Genomic DNA, 20,071 nt, shown 5'->3' on the forward strand with positions numbered 1-20,071 from the left:
GGCAGTGTATGCAAAATTGTAGGGTCCATGGAATCATATTTAACTAAAATGATTGGCACAGAAATGTCCTGCTAAAATATTGACCATCAGCTGTGGTTGTCCTTAATTTTGTGGACTGAAGACGTTTGATGTTTTGTGTCTTGACAGTGACGTGTTTGTTGGGGCAGAGATGGTTTGCTTTGTGTTTGTTACTTCCTTTCTGGAAAAACTAGAATTTGTCTAACTTCTATTTTTCTAGGACTTCTAGTTCTGATTGATTAACAGGTATGCAGAAAATTTCACTCTTCCAGTGGCTGTTAGTCTGTTTCCGCTGCTTGAGGGGGGGGGCGTGTGTGTGGCTAAAAACTCTTAGCCAACATTTTTTGTTGGCTTCCTTTCAGCCACCGCTGATGAATGAAACTCTTCTCGAATGCTGCTATCGCTGCTGTTGAGAAGCAGCGATCGCAGCTTCTGTTGCGATAGCAGCAGAAGCTGCTCCCCGCTGTCATCACCTCCTCGGACAGCGGGGAGGTGATGAGGCCCCGTCAGCCGGTTAGATCCTGAAAACGCGAAAAAAATAAAACAAAATAAAATAAAATACCAGTGCGACCCCGACTAGGCTGCGGATAGGGCCCTCAACCTGTCTTAGGACTGTGGGACGTTTAAGAGTTTTTAGCCAACATGACTCTTCCTTGTCCTAACTTTGGACAAGACTTGTGATTTAGAGGTCTTCCACTTGAGATTCCAACTGAGATGTAATTGGAAAGACTTGACTCTTACTTCTGATTTGAGAAGCGGTTGGTTGGTTTCACCTCTGCCTTACTGCTCACTGCAATTTGCAACTGTGTTGCTTAGTGGCTGCAAAAAACCGCACTGTGACTGAAAACAGGATGGATTTGAGGAGCGCCGTGTCGAACTGGGCCAACAGCTCCTCTGACACTGCAAACCTCTTACAGGGAAAACGACTTCTGCTGATCCTTTTGTCGTGACACTTCAAGTCACAGAAGATGAAAACTCAGCGTGTGTGGAATGACAAGAATTTCCACAAACATGTTTGTAGACTTGTCTTAGTTGCTACACAAGCATTGCAGAGAGACAGTAACTCAGCTCTGCATTGTTTTCAAAATCGATAGTCATTGACCTGGATGCTTTTTTGATTTTCTTTTAACACAGAGCCAGATCGAGTTGTCACTGCTACTGGGAGGCCAAGCTTTAAGGAAACGTTTTCCTCTGAAGTACGGATGGCTCGTTCTGTTGTTGGCTGTTGTTGTCTTATGGATCATGTTTAGCAATCCCAACGTCGCTGATCACATAGCCGGTAAATTAGCACAGGTGAGTATTTGTCATCTTTCAAACATGAACTTCAACTTCGTCAGCATTATAGGCTGGTAAAAGTACAGCTTTCAAGTTCAATGAACCAAGTTTATTTGTGTCGCACATTTCAGCAACAAGACAGTTTAAAGTGCTTTACATCATGAAAACACAAAAATACAAAGTCATAAAAGACACCAGAAAAAAAAATAAATAAATTATTAAGCAGCTTTTCTATCCAATTATGAATTGGTTAATCAAAAGCCTTACCAAATTAACCCTACACTGTATTATGTTTTATTTATTGTAAGAATTATGGATAGAAAATGTGGTTAATACAACAATCGTTAGCTGCAGCCCTAGCTTCAGTTTCATTGGGTGCTTTTGACTGATAACTCCCAATCTTTGGGAAAGCTTCTGGACCTGAAAAGTATCAAAACCCAAATGGGAAAAAGAAGGAATTGTTGGGTTTTCAAACAAAATATTCAGTTATAGTTTTATGCTAATGCAGGGTCACCTCAATATATAATTGAGGAAGCTATCATAATTAATCAGTAATTTGTAAAGAAACTATGATTTTATGGCACTTGATTTGTTCAATCTCTAAACTTTATTCTCTAGTTGAAGAACAAAGTCCCGACCACTGAGGCTCTGATTCCCACCACCAGAACTCTGAAACGTCCCACTGAGCCTCCTAAGCCAACCAGTTTCTGCTCCTTCCACTCTGTGTTACCTGAAGACGCTCTTGAGTTGGAATTTTTAAAGAACTACATCACCTGGCCTGAAACACCATCTGTCCCAGCCAACTTCTGTCTGAATGACACCAGTCATCCCGCTCACAGCACGTTCACCATTCTTCCACGTGACGGAGGGGGAAGTTGGCATGTTGGTGATCAGCTGGAGGTTTTGATCAAAATTAATGACTTTCTTGGTCGCCCCAAGAAATCTGGCGGAGACGTCCTGTTTGCTCGGCTGCACAACCGAACTGTTCAGGCAGGCGTGGTGGGGAAAGTCTTTGATCATCGCAACGGTTCCTACACGGCTGTATTCTCTTTACTATGGGAAGGAAGCGCACAGGTTGAGGTAAGACTGAATGTTTTTCTCTTAAATGAGCAAATAGTGTGACCTAGATAAGATCTCCTTTGTTACTTTCTCCTAAATAAGCTTTTTGTGTCGCGAGTTCTGGATATCGAGGACCTGAAAGCTCAGAGTAGGAGGGTAATGTGTTAGATCCATTTTTTAAATTTGGCCTGAGTTTAATCTGCCTGTTTTTACCACAATGTTTATACACAAACCTTTTTTCCTCTTGTTGTCTATCATGCAGTCAGAAATTTGAAAGGTGGTGACTGATGTGAAAAAGGAGAAACTTACTTTTTGAAATATTTGACCTGTTTGACCCAGGAGTGTCTGATGAAGTTTACCACAGCCAAACCAAACGTTGCTGTTTCTCTTGACACCAGGCTAAAAATAAAAAAACGTTTCTTGAGTATTGGGAAGTATAGTCAAACCTTCAGTATTTCTGAGGTACATTAGGAAATTGAATAAAAGTGAGTCTAATTAATAGATAAAAAAACAGCTAGGAAAGAGCAGGACATTAAAGATAGCTCAGGGAGAACTGATTAATGCAATAAACATAGCAGAATTAAACAGCTCAACCATTTACTAAGGTTGAGCTGAAAGAGAAAGGAAAATAAGAGACAGAACATAAACTCAACAGAAATGACACAAAAACAAAAGGAGCAAAGACAACATGGCAAACTACAGTAACTGGATCATTAAACTAAAATGAAGCCCCAATTAACACATAGTCAAATAATGTACAGTACAAAGTCCCAAGATAAGCATGACGTTCTTGAACTCATTTTGTTTCTCCACAAAACAAGCAGAGTGCAACTTAGAGCAATAAATACACAATATCACCACAGTATATTGTTCATAACCTTTACAAAGACTGCTTCTACAAACATTTGTAAAATATTTAGTCTCTCTCAAGAATCAGTGGTTTCCAGTGTGGTACCGTGAAATGTTATGACCTGTCCAGTAAGTCCAGTTGGGAAATTTCCTTGCTACTAAATATTCGACAGTCAACTGATAGTGAGGTTGTATCAAGGTGGAAGTTATGGGGAGCAAAAGCAACTCTGGCACAAAGAGCTAAGCATGTAAAATTACAGATTTAAGCTGATGCTAAGGCATGTAGTGACCAAAGGTGGCCAATGTCCTGCAGAATCAATGGCTATAGACTTTCAGACTTAATGTTGTGTTCAGATTTGCTGAAGAACAGAGAATAGAGTATCATGGAATGGGGTTCCTCATCCTACATCTGTAAGTGCAATACAAGGTACTAGGTACACAATACAGCAGTGGAGAGATGTTTTCTGAAATAATAAATATAGCATCATTGTTTAACAATCCAATGCAATATGGGTTTACTATTTGCCAGTAAACCCATACGGCAACTGCATTGTACGAAATGGAACATTGGGAGGAGACAAGATTGCCTTTTTCCAGCCTGGGACTGACCCTTGCTTGAACCTGTATCCTCTGCTGTATCCTCTGCTTCACTGGCAGAGAAGCTCAATCACTTCTTCACCTGTTTTGAGACTAAATCACCAGCGAGCCCCTACTGCAGGCAAAATCCCTCCACAGCCAGACCATCACAGTACAGGCACAGAAGTGTGAATTACCTTGAGGGCAGTGAACTCCTGGAAATCTGCTAGATCAGATGGTGTAAGAGACTGTGCAGACCAGTAAGTTGGGGTTTTACCAGCATCTTCAATCAGTCCCTCATCCGGTGCTCCGTCCCACCATGCTTAAAGTCCTCCACCATCAGCCCTCTGCCATACAAGAACATTAGCAGTCTCAATGACTTCCTGTCAGTGACACTATCATCACAAAGTGTTTTGAAAAACTGGTTCAGAGTCACACTACTTCTCATCTGCCACCCAAATTGTACCCTCACCAGTTTGCATGCAGAGCCAACTGGTCTACAGAAGATGCTATCGCTACCACTATGCACACCACATTGGCACATGTGTAACATCAAAGGAGCTACATGAGGCTGGTCTACCTGGACTTCAGATTAGCTTTTAACACCATCATTCCAAGCATACTGGTGAGGAAACTGGGGCACCTGGGTCTCCCCCACAACATGTCCAGCTGGATCATGGACTTCCTGGCAGACCACTGCCAGAGGATGAGAGTAGGATCCCACCTGTCCTCAGCAGTGAGCACCAGCAAGGCTCTCCACAAGGCTGTGTGTCCCATGAGTTTAGCTTCACCCACCCAAACAAAATCATAAAGTTTGCTGATGATGCCACAGGGGAATGGAGGTGGAACGACTGTCTGGTGCACCACCAACAACTTCCATTTGAACACCTCCACCTCCACGAACTGGTTGTCAACTTCAGGAGGTGTAAACTAGACATTCAACCCAAAGTCATAAATGGGGACAGTCGGGAGAGGGTGTCAAATTTCAAGTTCCTGGGCACCAACATCAGTGAAGACCTGACCTGGAACTCTAACTCCACTTCAGTCCTGAAAAAAGGACAACAGAGACTGTACTTGCTGAGGATTCTCAGGAAGAACAACCTGAGAACTGAGTTCTTGGTGTCCTTCTATCGCTGCTCTGTGGAGAACCACAGTGGGATGAGAACCACATCCCACTGTGGTTCTCCAGCTCCACTGCGGCAGAGAGGAAGCAGCTCCACAGGGTCATAAACACCACCCAGAGACTGATTGGCTGCCTTCTTCCATGTCTGGAGGAGATCTACAGGACTCAATGCGTCCAGAGAGCCTGCAGTATCACCAAGGACCCCTCACACCCCGGCCACCACCTCTTCAAACTCCTGCCCCTGAGGGCAATAAAGTCCTTAGGGGCACTACAAAACAGTTTCTACCCAAGAACTGTTGTTGCCCTTAACACAGATAATCCTTCTAAAACCTTATTTATTTATTTTTTCCTTGACATCCCAGTTGTTCTGCTTCTACTATATTTTTTATATTTATTGAGATAAACTTATTTATTGTTTTCTTATTCATTTATTTGACTTGCCTCCAAGAGTTGCAATTTTTAATATGTCATTGTGCTTTCTTCATGTACAATGACAATAAAAGAAATTCTGATTCTGATGAACTTAATAAATGTCCCGAGAGGAATCACTCAACTACAACACCAAAGGAAGATCACTGATCATACAAGCCGTTTGGATTAAGAATCAGATGTCACTCAATTTGTATTTGAAGGCAAACAAGTAAATATCTTTGGCAATATAGTACTATGTCACATTTACCAGTGAGATTTTCCAGTCCTGAACCAGAGAAGTGATATATTATTCCAGTTCATTTGCTATGAGAAGTTTTTCTGTAATAGATACTATCTATCTTACACAAATAAAAGCGTAGTATTTTGGGGTTTTACATATATTTAAATTTTACTTCACAAGAGAAATTGTATTGTGAGGTTTCTTGTCGTTTTCAAAAAGGTGACCCTGGTCCACTCCAGTGAGGCAGTCACAGTCCTAGAGAGAGTCAACCTGGAAAAGCCTGGCAGGATTTTTTTTCAAAGCCTCTTCCGCTCAGGCTCAGTCACTGAGGATGCCAATTGTAACGTGTGCCTTAAGGCTCCCCCGGAGCAGCTGTGCAACTTCACTGACACCCACACCGGTGAGCCCTGGTTCTGCTACAAGCCAAAGACGCTCAAATGTGAACACAGGGTCTCCCACGCTTTCAAAGGTTTGGTACCGCATCCAACAGGCAACGAGGCCAAGCTCTTTCAAAGGTAAAAGTAACAATTAGTTTATATTCAGCTCTTTTCTATTGCATGACAAATGTCCTAAAGCTTTTTATGTCTCTTTGCCCACTAGCTGTGGGAGGTGTGTGCAGTAAGACTTTAGTGGAGTTGACTGTTGTTCACAGACTTCAGAAGCAGACATGTATTTACTTAAAAAACTGACATCTTTTCATCTTTCAGGTGTTTTTTTTGGCTTTGGTTTGTTTTGGTTTTTGTATCTTTTTGTTGTTGATGACATTGAATCATCAACAAGTTGATGATGGTGCAGGAGTTTATAATTCAGAAGTGACCAACAAACTAAAATGTTGCCGAACCAGAAAAACTTACCATCAACATTCAAGATAAACAAAACTGTGTGAAATACTTTTAAAATGTCCCCAATAAGACAAAAAGGAAGACAATATTTGTTTCTTGTTACTATTTCAGATAATTTTATTTCATTTTTTTCAATGTAGCCTATCTGGTAGGGTAGCACTAAGACTTGCTGTCTGACTGCCGCAATGAAGCCGAACAGATTTACTTTCAAAAGTGAAGCATTAAGGCTTTCACTATTATGCTCCACTTGATATTTATATCAACAAAACTTTATTGGTAACTGCTTTGGGTTTATCTAAAAAGTAATAGACACAGAGTCAAAAGGAAAATGGAGAAAAAAACGTATCTGCAGTAATCTGTCCGGATAACAGCATCAGAGAGTCTGGCCTTGAAAACCTGAACAAGCTAATAAGAAGGCTAGCTCTGTTCTAGAGACATGGAGCCTGATGGACCTGTTGTGGAAAATAGATTAGACACACAATGAACAAGTACAACGATAATCTATACTTCGATTACAAGTAATGCAATGTGACTGACCTGAATTGAAGTCAATTGAATGAAAGTAAAGAAAATGTGCCATTCAGTAAGAACGCACATTGGAATTAGCAGTTAAAATTTGTTTTGATTTTAGTAACGAGTCTTTCATACAGTTTCTTTGCTCTTGTTACAGTGGTGTCAACTTGAAAGTTTCCATTCCATCTTCAGGATCCTCCAAAATCACCATTTTACCAAAACTAAAAGGTAAAAGTTGCTATATTGTCATAAATGTGTTACAATGAATCATTGATTGCCTGACATACATGGAAAAAATGTAATCAGTTATTCTATGTGTGGCTTTCTCAAAACAACTTTGTCCAATGGCATTTTATAATTTACATGATGTGTTTGGACTTTATTTCAGATACATAAAACTGAGTTAAATGTGGTTGCATAACATGTAACACATTCATTTAGAAAGACATGCATTTTACTTGAATAAACCGTAAAATATTGATTTGCTATGAAACTACGATAATGTAGAACAGCTGTTTGTTCTGCTCAAGTTACTATCATAAAACACAATCATTAAATATCATTTGTTTTTTCCTCCAGTTCCCAATGAAACAGTCCCTGTTAACATGTCAGGTAAAGTTGCTGTTTGTATAATTGGGTAAAAGTTTAATATCCACAAAGGTGTTTCTGTAAAGTAATGCTGGCATTCACTTTCTATGTCTTAACATCATTTTGGTTTTCTTTTCTTTTTGTTCTTCTGAATCTCCCCTCATCTAGAAGCCATGAGAGGAGCTGGTCCTGCTGGTTATTACTACCAGGGTGCTTGGCGAGCACTAGACGGCACCACAGTCCATCAGTTTAACAACGCCACAGCAATCAGCCAGTGTCTGAAAGGGAAGGTTCTCCATCTGTATGGAGACTCCACCGTCAGGCAGTGGATTGAATTCTTAATAGCTAAAGTTCCAGGTAGATACTCAGTAGAAATGTTTGACAACAATTCAAATTGGTTCCTTCTGACTTGTTCTCTGTTAAACTTTCAGATCTCAAGAAGTTTGACCTGAAAACCCCCCCAAAAACTGGGCCCCTTATGGCCTTAGATTATAAAAACAACATTTTATTGACGTTCCGCTGCCACGGCCCTCCCCTCCGTGCTCCTCCATTGCCGGTCAGCCAGTTCCACTTTGTTGCCAACGAACTGGACAGCGTGGTTGGAGGAACAAACACTGTAGTCATTTTTGGCGTCTGGGCACACTTTGGCGTTTACCCTGTGGAGGTCTACATTCGACGTCTGCTGAGCATAAGGAGGGCAGTGGTGCGGCTGTTGACCAGAGCTCCAGATACTCTGGTTATCATCAGGACTGGTAATCCCAAAAAGCTGACGCTACGTGAGTCACTGACCACTGACGATTACTACGCATTGCAACGAGACAAGATACTCAGAGCAATATTCAAAGAAGTTAATGTCCGACTGCTGGACGCCTGGGAGATGACCCAGGCTCACTACCTTCCACATGACCTCCACCCACCTCAGCCCATAATTAAGAATATGATAGATGTTATTTTGTCCCACATATGCTCCCAGAGGTGAAATTTACAGACACATGGAAGAAGTAGAAGACTGTAGATCTGTGTGGTAGATCTGGTAACTATTGGTGATTGGTAACACATACTTACTGTTTGACTTTTGATACAAACAAATCCAGCTGTACGGATTTGTTTGTATCTAGATGAGGGGAAAAAATATTAACAAAAAGAAGCAGATGCAGGGTTTGTGTTTTATGGGAAATGTAAGGACACTTTATGGTGTCTCAAAGCTTTTGTTCCATTAAATATTCAATAAAAGAACATAACCATAACTATCTAATCTCTGAACAGTCAACATCCTATTTTATCTCAAACGTCTTTTCTCAAGCCTGTTGCCTCTAAGACTTTTTCACAACTTAATGTATTTTGATGTAAATCAATGTAGAGCTCTGCATTAATATGCTCATGTATGCTCGCTATGCTAGCTTAGATCTTGTCAGTTATGTTCTGTGTGGTGTTTTTCAAGAAATTGTCATGATTTGCAGTGTGAGGTGGTGACGCAGACGCAGTGAACCCAGTAGCTGAGAGGAATGATGATGATGATGATGATGATTTAATTAACAAACAATGCACACATAATCCAAAATCCAGGCGGCACAGCTGAGCAGAAAGGCTAAGGTTCAACACTGGTAGCAACTGGCAAACTAATAGACATCTAGCAACAGACTAGCTCAGACAGCTAAACGGCAAGACAGATCAAACAGACTGGTACGACAGAGACACAGGTGGCATTAAATACACAGAGGGTAATCACGGAACTAGACACACCTGGGAACAATCAAGAGGTAGACAGGAAAACACAGAGACTCAAGACACAGAAATCCAAAATAAGCACAAGAGAAAACTCAAATCAACACGGAGAAAACCCAATCTTGACAGAAATGACTCAAATGACATGGTGATCACGGCGCAACACAGTTCTGAAAGTAATGGAGACATGGAGGAAACATTGACATAAACATTTGATATATAAATGACTCAAAAAATAATGAGTCAAAGTAATATAGTGAGTTGTGCAGCTAATGTTAACAATAAGAACATTTATATCTGTTTATTTTTTTGCATGTTAATTAAAAAGAACATTAAATTAGTTAGTTATTAGTGTAATCTGCACTCAGCACTAGTAACATTATTTCCATTACTACAATAGAACGATTCTCTCTGAGTTTTATGTGTGCAGGTCCAGTTCTATGTTTTCATCCTACACTGCAAAGTCAGTGCATCCAAGATGCTATAATCACATTTACATTAATACAGTTGTTTAAATGATTAGTTTTTTATTGATATGACATTTCATATGACAATTTTAGACCCACCTTTCAATAAGACAATATAAATTCTACAAATCAATTATGATTATGTGATTAACTTACACATTTGGTTAGAGGACTTGATCAAGACATGAGGCTTAAAGTTTAGGACTTGGACTGGACATGTTAGGTCTGCAGGCTTGTGTGTAGGACAGTGGCTGTGTTTGTGTAACTTCCAATCAGAAGCAGCTTAACTGGTTCAAGGAGGAAGATACCAGATTGCTTTCCCACCTAGTAGAGTAAACAGGCGCTCCTGAGCTCACCTTTAACTATTTACAAATCACACCTTTAACTATTCCAGTGTGTTTTCGCTTCCTGGACTAGTCTTGTACCCTCATCTTTATCAACTCTTGCCTATAGTTAAGCAGCAATGGCCAAATGAGGCTTTAAAGCCCTTTGATTTGCCCAAAGGTTCATTACTTGGTGCTTCCTTCATTGCTCACCAGTGACATCTAGTGCTGAACTGAAACTGTGACAGCCTTGCCACTCAAATAAATCATACTTCAAAAATATGACAACATGGCAGTGTATGCAAAATTGTAGGGTCCATGGAATCATATTTAACTAAAATGATTGGCACAGAAATGTCCTGCTAAAATATTGACCATCAGCTGTGGTTGTCCTTAATTTTGTGGACTGAAGACGTTTGATGTTTTGTGTCTTGACAGTGACGTGTTTGTTGGGGCAGAGATGGTTTGCTTTGTGTTTGTTACTTCCTTTCTGGAAAAACTAGAATTTGTCTAACTTCTATTTTTCTAGGACTTCTAGTTCTGATTGATTAACAGGTATGCAGAAAATTTCACTCTTCCAGTGGCTGTTAGTCTGTTTCCGCTGCTTGAGGGGGGGGGCGTGTGTGTGGCTAAAAACTCTTAGCCAACATTTTTTGTTGGCTTCCTTTCAGCCACCGCTGATGAATGAAACTCTTCTCGAATGCTGCTATCGCTGCTGTTGAGACAGCGATCGCAGCTTCTGTTGCGATAGCAGCAGAAGCTGCTCCCCGCTGTCATCACCTCCTCGGACAGCGGGGAGGTGATGAGGCCCCGTCAGCCGGTTAGATCCTGAAAACGCGAAAAAAATAAAACAAAATAAAATAAAATACCAGTGCGACCCCGACTAGGCTGCGGATAGGGCCCTCAACCTGTCTTAGGACTGTGGGACGTTTAAGAGTTTTTAGCCAACATGACTCTTCCTTGTCCTAACTTTGGACAAGACTTGTGATTTAGAGGTCTTCCACTTGAGATTCCAACTGAGATGTAATTGGAAAGACTTGACTCTTACTTCTGATTTGAGAAGCGGTTGGTTGGTTTCACCTCTGCCTTACTGCTCACTGCAATTTGCAACTGTGTTGCTTAGTGGCTGCAAAAAACCGCACTGTGACTGAAAACAGGATGGATTTGAGGAGCGCCGTGTCGAACTGGGCCAACAGCTCCTCTGACACTGCAAACCTCTTACAGGGAAAACGACTTCTGCTGATCCTTTTGTCGTGACACTTCAAGTCACAGAAGATGAAAAACCTCAGCGTGTTGTGGAATGACAAGAATTTCCACAAACATGTTTGTAGACTTGTCTTAGTTTGCTACACAAGCATTGCAGAGAGACAGTAAACTCAGCTCTGCATTGTTTTCAAAATCGATAGTCATTGACCCTGGATGCTTTTTTTGATTTTCTTTTACACAGAGCCAGATCGAGTTGTCACTGCTACTGGGAGGCCAAGCTTTAAGGAAACGTTTTCCTCTGAAGTACGGATGGCTCGTTCTGTTGTTGGCTGTTGTTGTCTTATGGATCATGTTAGCAATCCCAACGTCGCTGAATCACATAGCCGGTAAAATTAGCACAGGTGAGTATTTGTCATCTTTCAAACATGAACTTCAACTTCGTCAGCATTATAGGCTGGTAAAAGTACAGCTTTCAAGTTCAATGAACCAAGTTTATTTTGTGTCGCACATTTCAGCAACAAGGACAGTTTAAAGTGCTTTACATCATGAAAACACAAAAATACAAAGTCATAAAAGACACCAGAAAAAAAAAAAAATAAATTATTAAGCAGCTTTTCTATCCAATTATGAATTGGTTAATCAAAAGCCTTACCAAATTAACCCTACACTGTAGTATGTTTTATTTATTGTAAGAATTATGGATAGAAAATGTGGTTAATTACACAATCGTTAGCTGGCAGCCCTAGTTCATTTAGTTATGGGTGCGTTTTTGACTGATAACTCCCAATCTTTGGGAAAGCTTCTGGACCTGAAAAGTATCAAAACCCAAATGGGAAAAAGAAGGAATTGTTGGGTTTTCAAACAAAATATTCAGTTATAGTTTTATGCTAATGCAGGGTCACCTCAATATATAATTGAGGAAGCTATCATAATTAATCAGTAATTTGTAAAGAAAACTATGATTTTATGGCACTTGATTTTGTTCAATCTCTAAACTTTATTCTCTAGTTGAAGAACAAAGTTCCCGACCACTGAGGCTCTGATTCCCACCACCAGAACTCTGAAACGTCCCACTGAGCCTCCTAAGCCAACCAGTTTCTGCCTCCTTCCACTCTGTGTTACCTGAAGACGCTCTTGAGTTGGAATTTTTAAAGAACTACATCACCTGGCCTGAACACACCATCTGTCCCAGCAACTTCTGTCTGAATGACACCAGTCATCCCCGCTCACAGCACGTTCACCATTCTTCCACGTGACGGAGGGGGGAAGTTGGCATGTTGGTGATCAGCTGGAGGTTTTGATCAAAATTAATGACTTTTCTTGGTCGCCCCAAGAAATCTGGCGGAGACGTCCTGTTTGCTCGGCTGCACAACCGAACTGTTCAGGCAGGCGTGGTGGGGAAAGTCTTTGATCATCGCAACGGTTCCTACACGGCTGTATTCTCTTTACTATGGGAAGGAAGCGCACAGGTTGAGGTAAGACTGAATGTTTTTCTCTTAATGAGCAAATAGTGTGACCTAGATAAGATCTCCTTTGTTACTTTCTCCTAAATAAGCTTTTTGTGTCGCGAGTTCTGGATATCGAGGACCTGAAAGCTCAGAGTAGGAGGGTAATGTGTTAGATCCATTTTTTAAATTGGGCTCTGAGTTAATCTGCTGTTTTTTACCACAATGTTTATACACAAACCTTTTTTCCTCTTGTTGTCTATCATTGCAGTCAGAAATTTGAAAGGTGGTGACTGATGTGAAAAAGGAGAAACTTACTTTTTGAAATATTTGACCTGTTTGACCCAGGAGTGTCTGATGAAGTTTACCACAGCCAAACCAAACGTTGCTGTTTCTCTTGACAACCAGGCTATAAAAAACGTTTCTTGAGTATTGGGAAGTATAGTCAAACCTTCAGTATTTCTGAGGTACATTAGGAAATTGAATAAAAGTGAGTCTAATTAATAGATAAAAAAACAGCTAGGAAAGAGCAGGACATTAAAGATAGCTCAGGGAGAACTGATTAATGCAATAAACATAGCAGAATTAAACAGCTCAACCATTTACTAAGGTTGAGCTGAAAGAGAAAGGAAAATAAGAGACAGAACATAAACTCAACAGAAATGACACAAAAACAAAAGGAGCAAAGACAACATGGCAAACTACAGTAACTGGATCATTAAACTAAAATGAAGCCCCAATTAACACATAGTCAAATAATGTACAGTACAAAGTCCCAAGATAAGCATGACGTTCTTGAACTCATTTTGTTTTCTCCACAAAACAAGCAGAGTGCAACTTAGAGCAATAAATACACAATATCACCACAGTATATTGTTCATAACCTTTACAAAGACTGCTTCTACAAACATTTGTAAAATATTTAGTCTCTCTCAAGAATCAGTGGTTTCCAGTGTGGTACCGTGAAATGTTATGACCTGTCCAGTAAGTCCAGTTGGGAAATTTCCTTGCTACTAAATATTCGACAGTCAACTGATAGTGAGGTTGTATCAAGGTGGAAGTTATGGGGAGCAAAAGCAACTCTGGCACAAAGAGCTAAGCATGTAAAATTACAGATTTAAGCTGATGCTAAGGCATGTAGTGACCAAAGGTGGCCAATGTCCTGCAGAATCAATGGCTATAGACTTTCAGACTTAATGTTGTGTTCAGATTTGCTGAAGAACAGAGAATAGAGTATCATGGAATGGGGTTCCTCATCCTACATCTGTAAGTGCAATACAAGGTACTAGGTACACAATACAGCAGTGGAGAGATGTTTTCTGAAATAATAAATATAGCATCATTGTTTAACAATCCAATGCAATATGGGTTTACTATTTGCCAGTAAACCCATACGGCAACTGCATTGTACGAAATGGAACATTGGGAGGAGACAAGATTGCCTTTTTCCAGCCTGGGACTGACCCTTGCTTGAACCTGTATCCTCTGCTGTATCCTCTGCTTCACTGGCAGAGAAGCTCAATCACTTCTTCACCTGTTTTGAGACTAAATCACCAGCGAGCCCCTACTGCAGGCAAAATCCCTCCACAGCCAGACCATCACAGTACAGGCACAGAAGTGTGAATTACCTTGAGGGCAGTGAACTCCTGGAAATCTGCTAGATCAGATGGTGTAAGAGACTGTGCAGACCAGTAAGTTGGGGTTTTACCAGCATCTTCAATCAGTCCCTCATCCGGTGCTCCGTCCCCACCATGCTTAAAGTCCTCCACCATCAGCCCTCTGCCATACAAGAACATTAGCAGTCTCAATGACTTCCTGTCAGTGACACTATCATCACAAAGTGTTTTGAAAAACTGGTTCAGAGTCACACTACTTCTCATCTGCCACCCAAATTGTACCCTCACCAGTTTGCATGCAGAGCCAACTGGTCTACAGAAGATGCTATCGCTACCACTATGCACACCACATTGGCACATGTGTAACATCAAAGGAGCTACATGAGGCTGGTCTACCTGGACTTCAGATTAGCTTTTAACACCATCATTCCAAGCATACTGGTGAGGAAACTGGGGCACCTGGGTCTCCCCCACAACATGTCCAGCTGGATCATGGACTTCCTGGCAGACCACTGCCAGAGGATGAGAGTAGGATCCCACCTGTCCTCAGCAGTGAGCACCAGCAAGGCTCTCCACAAGGCTGTGTGTCCCATGAGTTTAGCTTCACCCACCCAAACAAAATCATAAAGTTTTGCTGATGATGCCACAGGGGAATGGAGGTGGAACGACTGTCTGGTGCACCACCAACAACTTCCATTTGAACACCTCCACCTCCACGAACTGGTTGTCAACTTCAGGAGGTGTAAACTAGACATTCAACCCAAAGTCATAAATGGGGACAGTCGGGAGAGGGTGTCAAATTTCAAGTTCCTGGGCACCAACATCAGTGAAGACCTGACCTGGAACTCTAACTCCACTTCAGTCCTGAAAAAAGGACAACAGAGACTGTACTTGCTGAGGATTCTCAGGAAGAACAACCTGAGAACTGAGTTCTTGGTGTCCTTCTATCGCTGCTCTGTGGAGAACCACAGTGGGATGAGAACCACATCCCACTGTGGTTCTCCAGCTCCACTGCGGCAGAGAGGAAGCAGCTCCACAGGGTCATAAACACCACCCAGAGACTGATTGGCTGCCTTCTTCCATGTCTGGAGGAGATCTACAGGACTCAATGCGTCCAGAGAGCCTGCAGTATCACCAAGGACCCCTCACACCCCGGCCACCACCTCTTCAAACTCCTGCCCCTGAGGGCAATAAAGTCCTTAGGGGCACTACAAAACAGTTTCTACCCAAGAACTGTTGTTGCCCTTAACACAGATAATCCTTCTAAAACCTTATTTATTTATTTTTTCCTTGACATCCCAGTTGTTCTGCTTCTACTATATTTTTTATATTTATTGAGATAAACTTATTTATTGTTTTCTTATTCATTTATTTGACTTGCCTCCAAGAGTTGCAATTTTTAATATGTCATTGTGCTTTCTTCATGTACAATGACAATAAAAGAAATTCTGATTCTGATGAACTTAATAAATGTCCCGAGAGGAATCACTCAACTACAACACCAAAGGAAGATCACTGATCATACAAGCCGTTTGGATTAAGAATCAGATGTCACTCAATTTGTATTTGAAGGCAAACAAGTAAATATCTTTGGCAATATAGTACTATGTCACATTTACCAGTGAGATTTTCCAGTCCTGAACCAGAGAAGTGATATATTATTCCAGTTCATTTGCTATGAGAAGTTTTTCTGTAATAGATACTATCTATCTTACACAAATAAAAGCGTAGTATTTTGGGGTTTTACATATATTTAAATTTTACTTCACAAGAGAAATTGTATTGTGAGGTTTCTTGTCGTTTTCAAAAGGTGACCCTGGTCCACTCCAGTGAGGCAGTCACAGTCCTAGAGAGAGTCAACCTGGAAAAGCCTGGCAGGATTTTTTTTCAAAGCCTCTTCCGCTCAGGCTCAGTCACTGAGGATGCCAATTGTAACGTGTGCCTTAAGGCTCCCCCGGAGCAGCTGTGCAACTTCACTGACACCCACACCGGTGAGCCCTGGTTCTGCTACAAGCCAAAGACGCTCAAATGTGAACACAGGGTCTCCCACGCTTTCAAAGGTTTGGTACCCCGCATCCAACAGGCAACGAGGCCAAGCTCTTTCAAAGGTAAAAGTAACAATTAGTTTATATTCAGCTCTTTTCTATTGCATGACAAATGTCCTAAAGCTTTTTATGTCTCTTTGCCCACTAGCTGTGGGAGGTGTGTGCAGTAAGACTTTAGTGGAGTTGACTGTTGTTCACAGACTTCAGAAGCAGACATGTATTTACTTAAAAAACTGACATCTTTTCATCTTTCAGGTGTTTTTTTTGGCTTTGGTTTGTTTTGGTTTTTGTATCTTTTTGTTGTTGATGACATTGAATCATCAACAAGTTGATGATGGTGCAGGAGTTTATAATTCAGAAGTGACCAACAAACTAAAATGTTGCCGAACCAGAAAAACTTACCATCAACATTCAAGATAAACAAAACTGTGTGAAATACTTTTAAAATGTCCCCAATAAGACAAAAAGGAAGACAATATTTGTTTCTTGTTACTATTTCAGATAATTTTATTTCATTTTTTTCAATGTAGCCTATCTGGTAGGGTAGCACTAAGACTTGCTGTCTGACTGCCGCAATGAAGCCGAACAGATTTACTTTCAAAAGTGAAGCATTAAGGCTTTCACTATTATGCTCCACTTGATATTTATATCAACAAAACTTTATTGGTAACTGCTTTGGGTTTATCTAAAAAGTAATAGACACAGAGTCAAAAGGAAAATGGAGAAAAAAACGTATCTGCAGTAATCTGTCCGGATAACAGCATCAGAGAGTCTGGCCTTGAAAACCTGAACAAGCTAATAAGAAGGCTAGCTCTGTTCTAGAGACATGGAGCCTGATGGACCTGTTGTGGAAAATAGATTAGACACACAATGAACAAGTACAACGATAATCTATACTTCGATTACAAGTAATGCAATGTGACTGACCTGAATTGAAGTCAATTGAATGAAAGTAAAGAAAATGTGCCATTCAGTAAGAACGCACATTGGAATTAGCAGTTAAAATTTGTTTTGATTTTAGTAACGAGTCTTTCATACAGTTTCTTTGCTCTTGTTACAGTGGTGTCAACTTGAAAGTTTCCATTCCATCTTCAGGATCCTCCAAAATCACCATTTTACCAAAACTAAAAGGTAAAAGTTGCTATATTGTCATAAATGTGTTACAATGAATCATTGATTGCCTGACATACATGGAAAAAATGTAATCAGTTATTCTATGTGTGGCTTTCTCAAAACAACTTTGTCCAATGGCATTTTATAATTTACATGATGTGTTTGGACTTTATTTCAGATACATAAAACTGAGTTAAATGTGGTTGCATAACATGTAACACATTCATTTAGAAAGACATGCATTTTACTTGAATAAACCGTAAAATATTGATTTGCTATGAAACTACGATAATGTAGAACAGCTGTTTGTTCTGCTCAAGTTACTATCATAAAACACAATCATTAAATATCATTTGTTTTTTCCTCCAGTTCCCAATGAAACAGTCCCTGTTAACATGTCAGGTAAAGTTGCTGTTTGTATAATTGGGTAAAAGTTTAATATCCACAAAGGTGTTTCTGTAAAGTAATGCTGGCATTCACTTTCTATGTCTTAACATCATTTTGGTTTTCTTTTCTTTTTGTTCTTCTGAATCTCCCCTCATCTAGAAGCCATGAGAGGAGCTGGTCCTGCTGGTTATTACTACCAGGGTGCTTGGCGAGCACTAGACGGCACCACAGTCCATCAGTTTAACAACGCCACAGCAATCAGCCAGTGTCTGAAAGGGAAGGTTCTCCATCTGTATGGAGACTCCACCGTCAGGCAGTGGATTGAATTCTTAATAGCTAAAGTTCCAGGTAGATACTCAGTAGAAATGTTTGACAACAATTCAAATTGGTTCCTTCTGACTTGTTCTCTGTTAAACTTTCAGATCTCAAGAAGTTTGACCTGAAAACCCCCCCAAAAACTGGGCCCCTTATGGCCTTAGATTATAAAAACAACATTTTATTGACGTTCCGCTGCCACGGCCCTCCCCTCCGTGCTCCTCCATTGCCGGTCAGCCAGTTCCACTTTGTTGCCAACGAACTGGACAGCGTGGTTGGAGGAACAAACACTGTAGTCATTTTTGGCGTCTGGGCACACTTTGGCGTTTACCCTGTGGAGGTCTACATTCGACGTCTGCTGAGCATAAGGAGGGCAGTGGTGCGGCTGTTGACCAGAGCTCCAGATACTCTGGTTATCATCAGGACTGGTAATCCCAAAAAGCTGACGCTACGTGAGTCACTGACCACTGACGATTACTACGCATTGCAACGAGACAAGATACTCAGAGCAATATTCAAAGAAGTTAATGTCCGACTGCTGGACGCCTGGGAGATGACCCAGGCTCACTACCTTCCACATGACCTCCACCCACCTCAGCCCATAATTAAGAATATGATAGATGTTATTTTGTCCCACATATGCTCCCAGAGGTGAAATTTACAGACACATGGAAGAAGTAGAAGACTGTAGATCTGTGTGGTAGATCTGGTAACTATTGGTGATTGGTAACACATACTTACTGTTTGACTTTTGATACAAACAAATCCAGCTGTACGGATTTGTTTGTATCTAGATGAGGGGAAAAAATATTAACAAAAAGAAGCAGATGCAGGGTTTGTGTTTTATGGGAAATGTAAGGACACTTTATGGTGTCTCAAAGCTTTTGTTCCATTAAATATTCAATAAAAGAACATAACCATAACTATCTAATCTCTGAACAGTCAACATCCTATTTTATCTCAAACGTCTTTTCTCAAGCCTGTTGCCTCTAAGACTTTTTCACAACTTAATGTATTTTGATGTAAATCAATGTAGAGCTCTGCATTAATATGCTCATGTATGCTCGCTATGCTAGCTTAGATCTTGTCAGTTATGTTCTGTGTGGTGTTTTTCAAGAAATTGTCATGATTTGCAGTGTGAGGTGGTGACGCAGACGCAGTGAACCCAGTAGCTGAGAGGAATGATGATGATGATGATGATGATTTAATTAACAAACAATGCACACATAATCCAAAATCCAGGCGGCACAGCTGAGCAGAAAGGCTAAGGTTCAACACTGGTAGCAACTGGCAAACTAATAGACATCTAGCAACAGACTAGCTCAGACAGCTAAACGGCAAGACAGATCAAACAGACTGGTACGACAGAGACACAGGTGGCATTAAATACACAGAGGGTAATCACGGAACTAGACACACCTGGGAACAATCAAGAGGTAGACAGGAAAACACAGAGACTCAAGACACAGAAATCCAAAATAAGCACAGAGAGAAAACTCAAATCAACACGGAGAAAACCCAATCTTGACAGAAATGACTCAAATGACATGGTGATCACGGCGCAACACAGTTCTGAAAGTAATGGAGACATGGAGGAAACATTGACATAAACATTTGATATATAAATGACTCAAAAAATAATGAGTCAAAGTAATATAGTGAGTTGTGCAGCTAATGTTAACAATAAGAACATTTATATCTGTTTATTTTTTTGCATGTTAATTAAAAAGAACATTAAATTAGTTAGTTATTAGTGTAATCTGCACTCAGCACTAGTAACATTATTTCCATTACTACAATAGAACGATTCTCTCTGAGTTTTATGTGTGCAGGTCCAGTTCTATGTTTCATCCTACACTGCAAAGTCAGTGCATCCAAGATGCTATAATCACATTTCTACATTAATACAGTTGTTTAAATGATTAGTTTTTTAT

At 40.5% G+C, this 20,071-nt stretch overlaps 1 protein-coding gene and 1 pseudogene across 1 annotated transcript; both read left to right on the forward strand.

Annotated features, from left to right (window-relative positions):
* Window positions 1–1,157: 1,157 nt before the first annotated feature.
* Window positions 1,158–8,954, forward strand: LOC114160740 (NXPE family member 3-like). Its single transcript, XM_028043491.1, has 7 exons — window positions 1,158–1,311; window positions 1,912–2,373; window positions 5,772–6,067; window positions 7,065–7,135; window positions 7,487–7,519; window positions 7,667–7,852; window positions 7,927–8,954. Exons 1-7 carry the CDS (start codon window positions 1,261–1,263, stop codon window positions 8,472–8,474), a joined length of 1,647 nt encoding a protein of 548 aa, XP_027899292.1. The 5' UTR covers window positions 1,158–1,260; the 3' UTR covers window positions 8,475–8,954.
* Window positions 8,955–11,565: 2,611 nt separating this feature from the next.
* LOC114161287 (NXPE family member 3-like) lies at window positions 11,566–19,272 on the forward strand (annotated as a pseudogene).
* Window positions 19,273–20,071: the final 799 nt, after the last annotated feature.

The sequence above is a fragment of the Xiphophorus couchianus genome, chromosome 17, assembly GCF_001444195.1.
Source record: "Xiphophorus couchianus chromosome 17, X_couchianus-1.0, whole genome shotgun sequence".
In the NCBI taxonomy this organism is placed as follows: domain Eukaryota; kingdom Metazoa; phylum Chordata; class Actinopteri; order Cyprinodontiformes; family Poeciliidae; genus Xiphophorus; species Xiphophorus couchianus.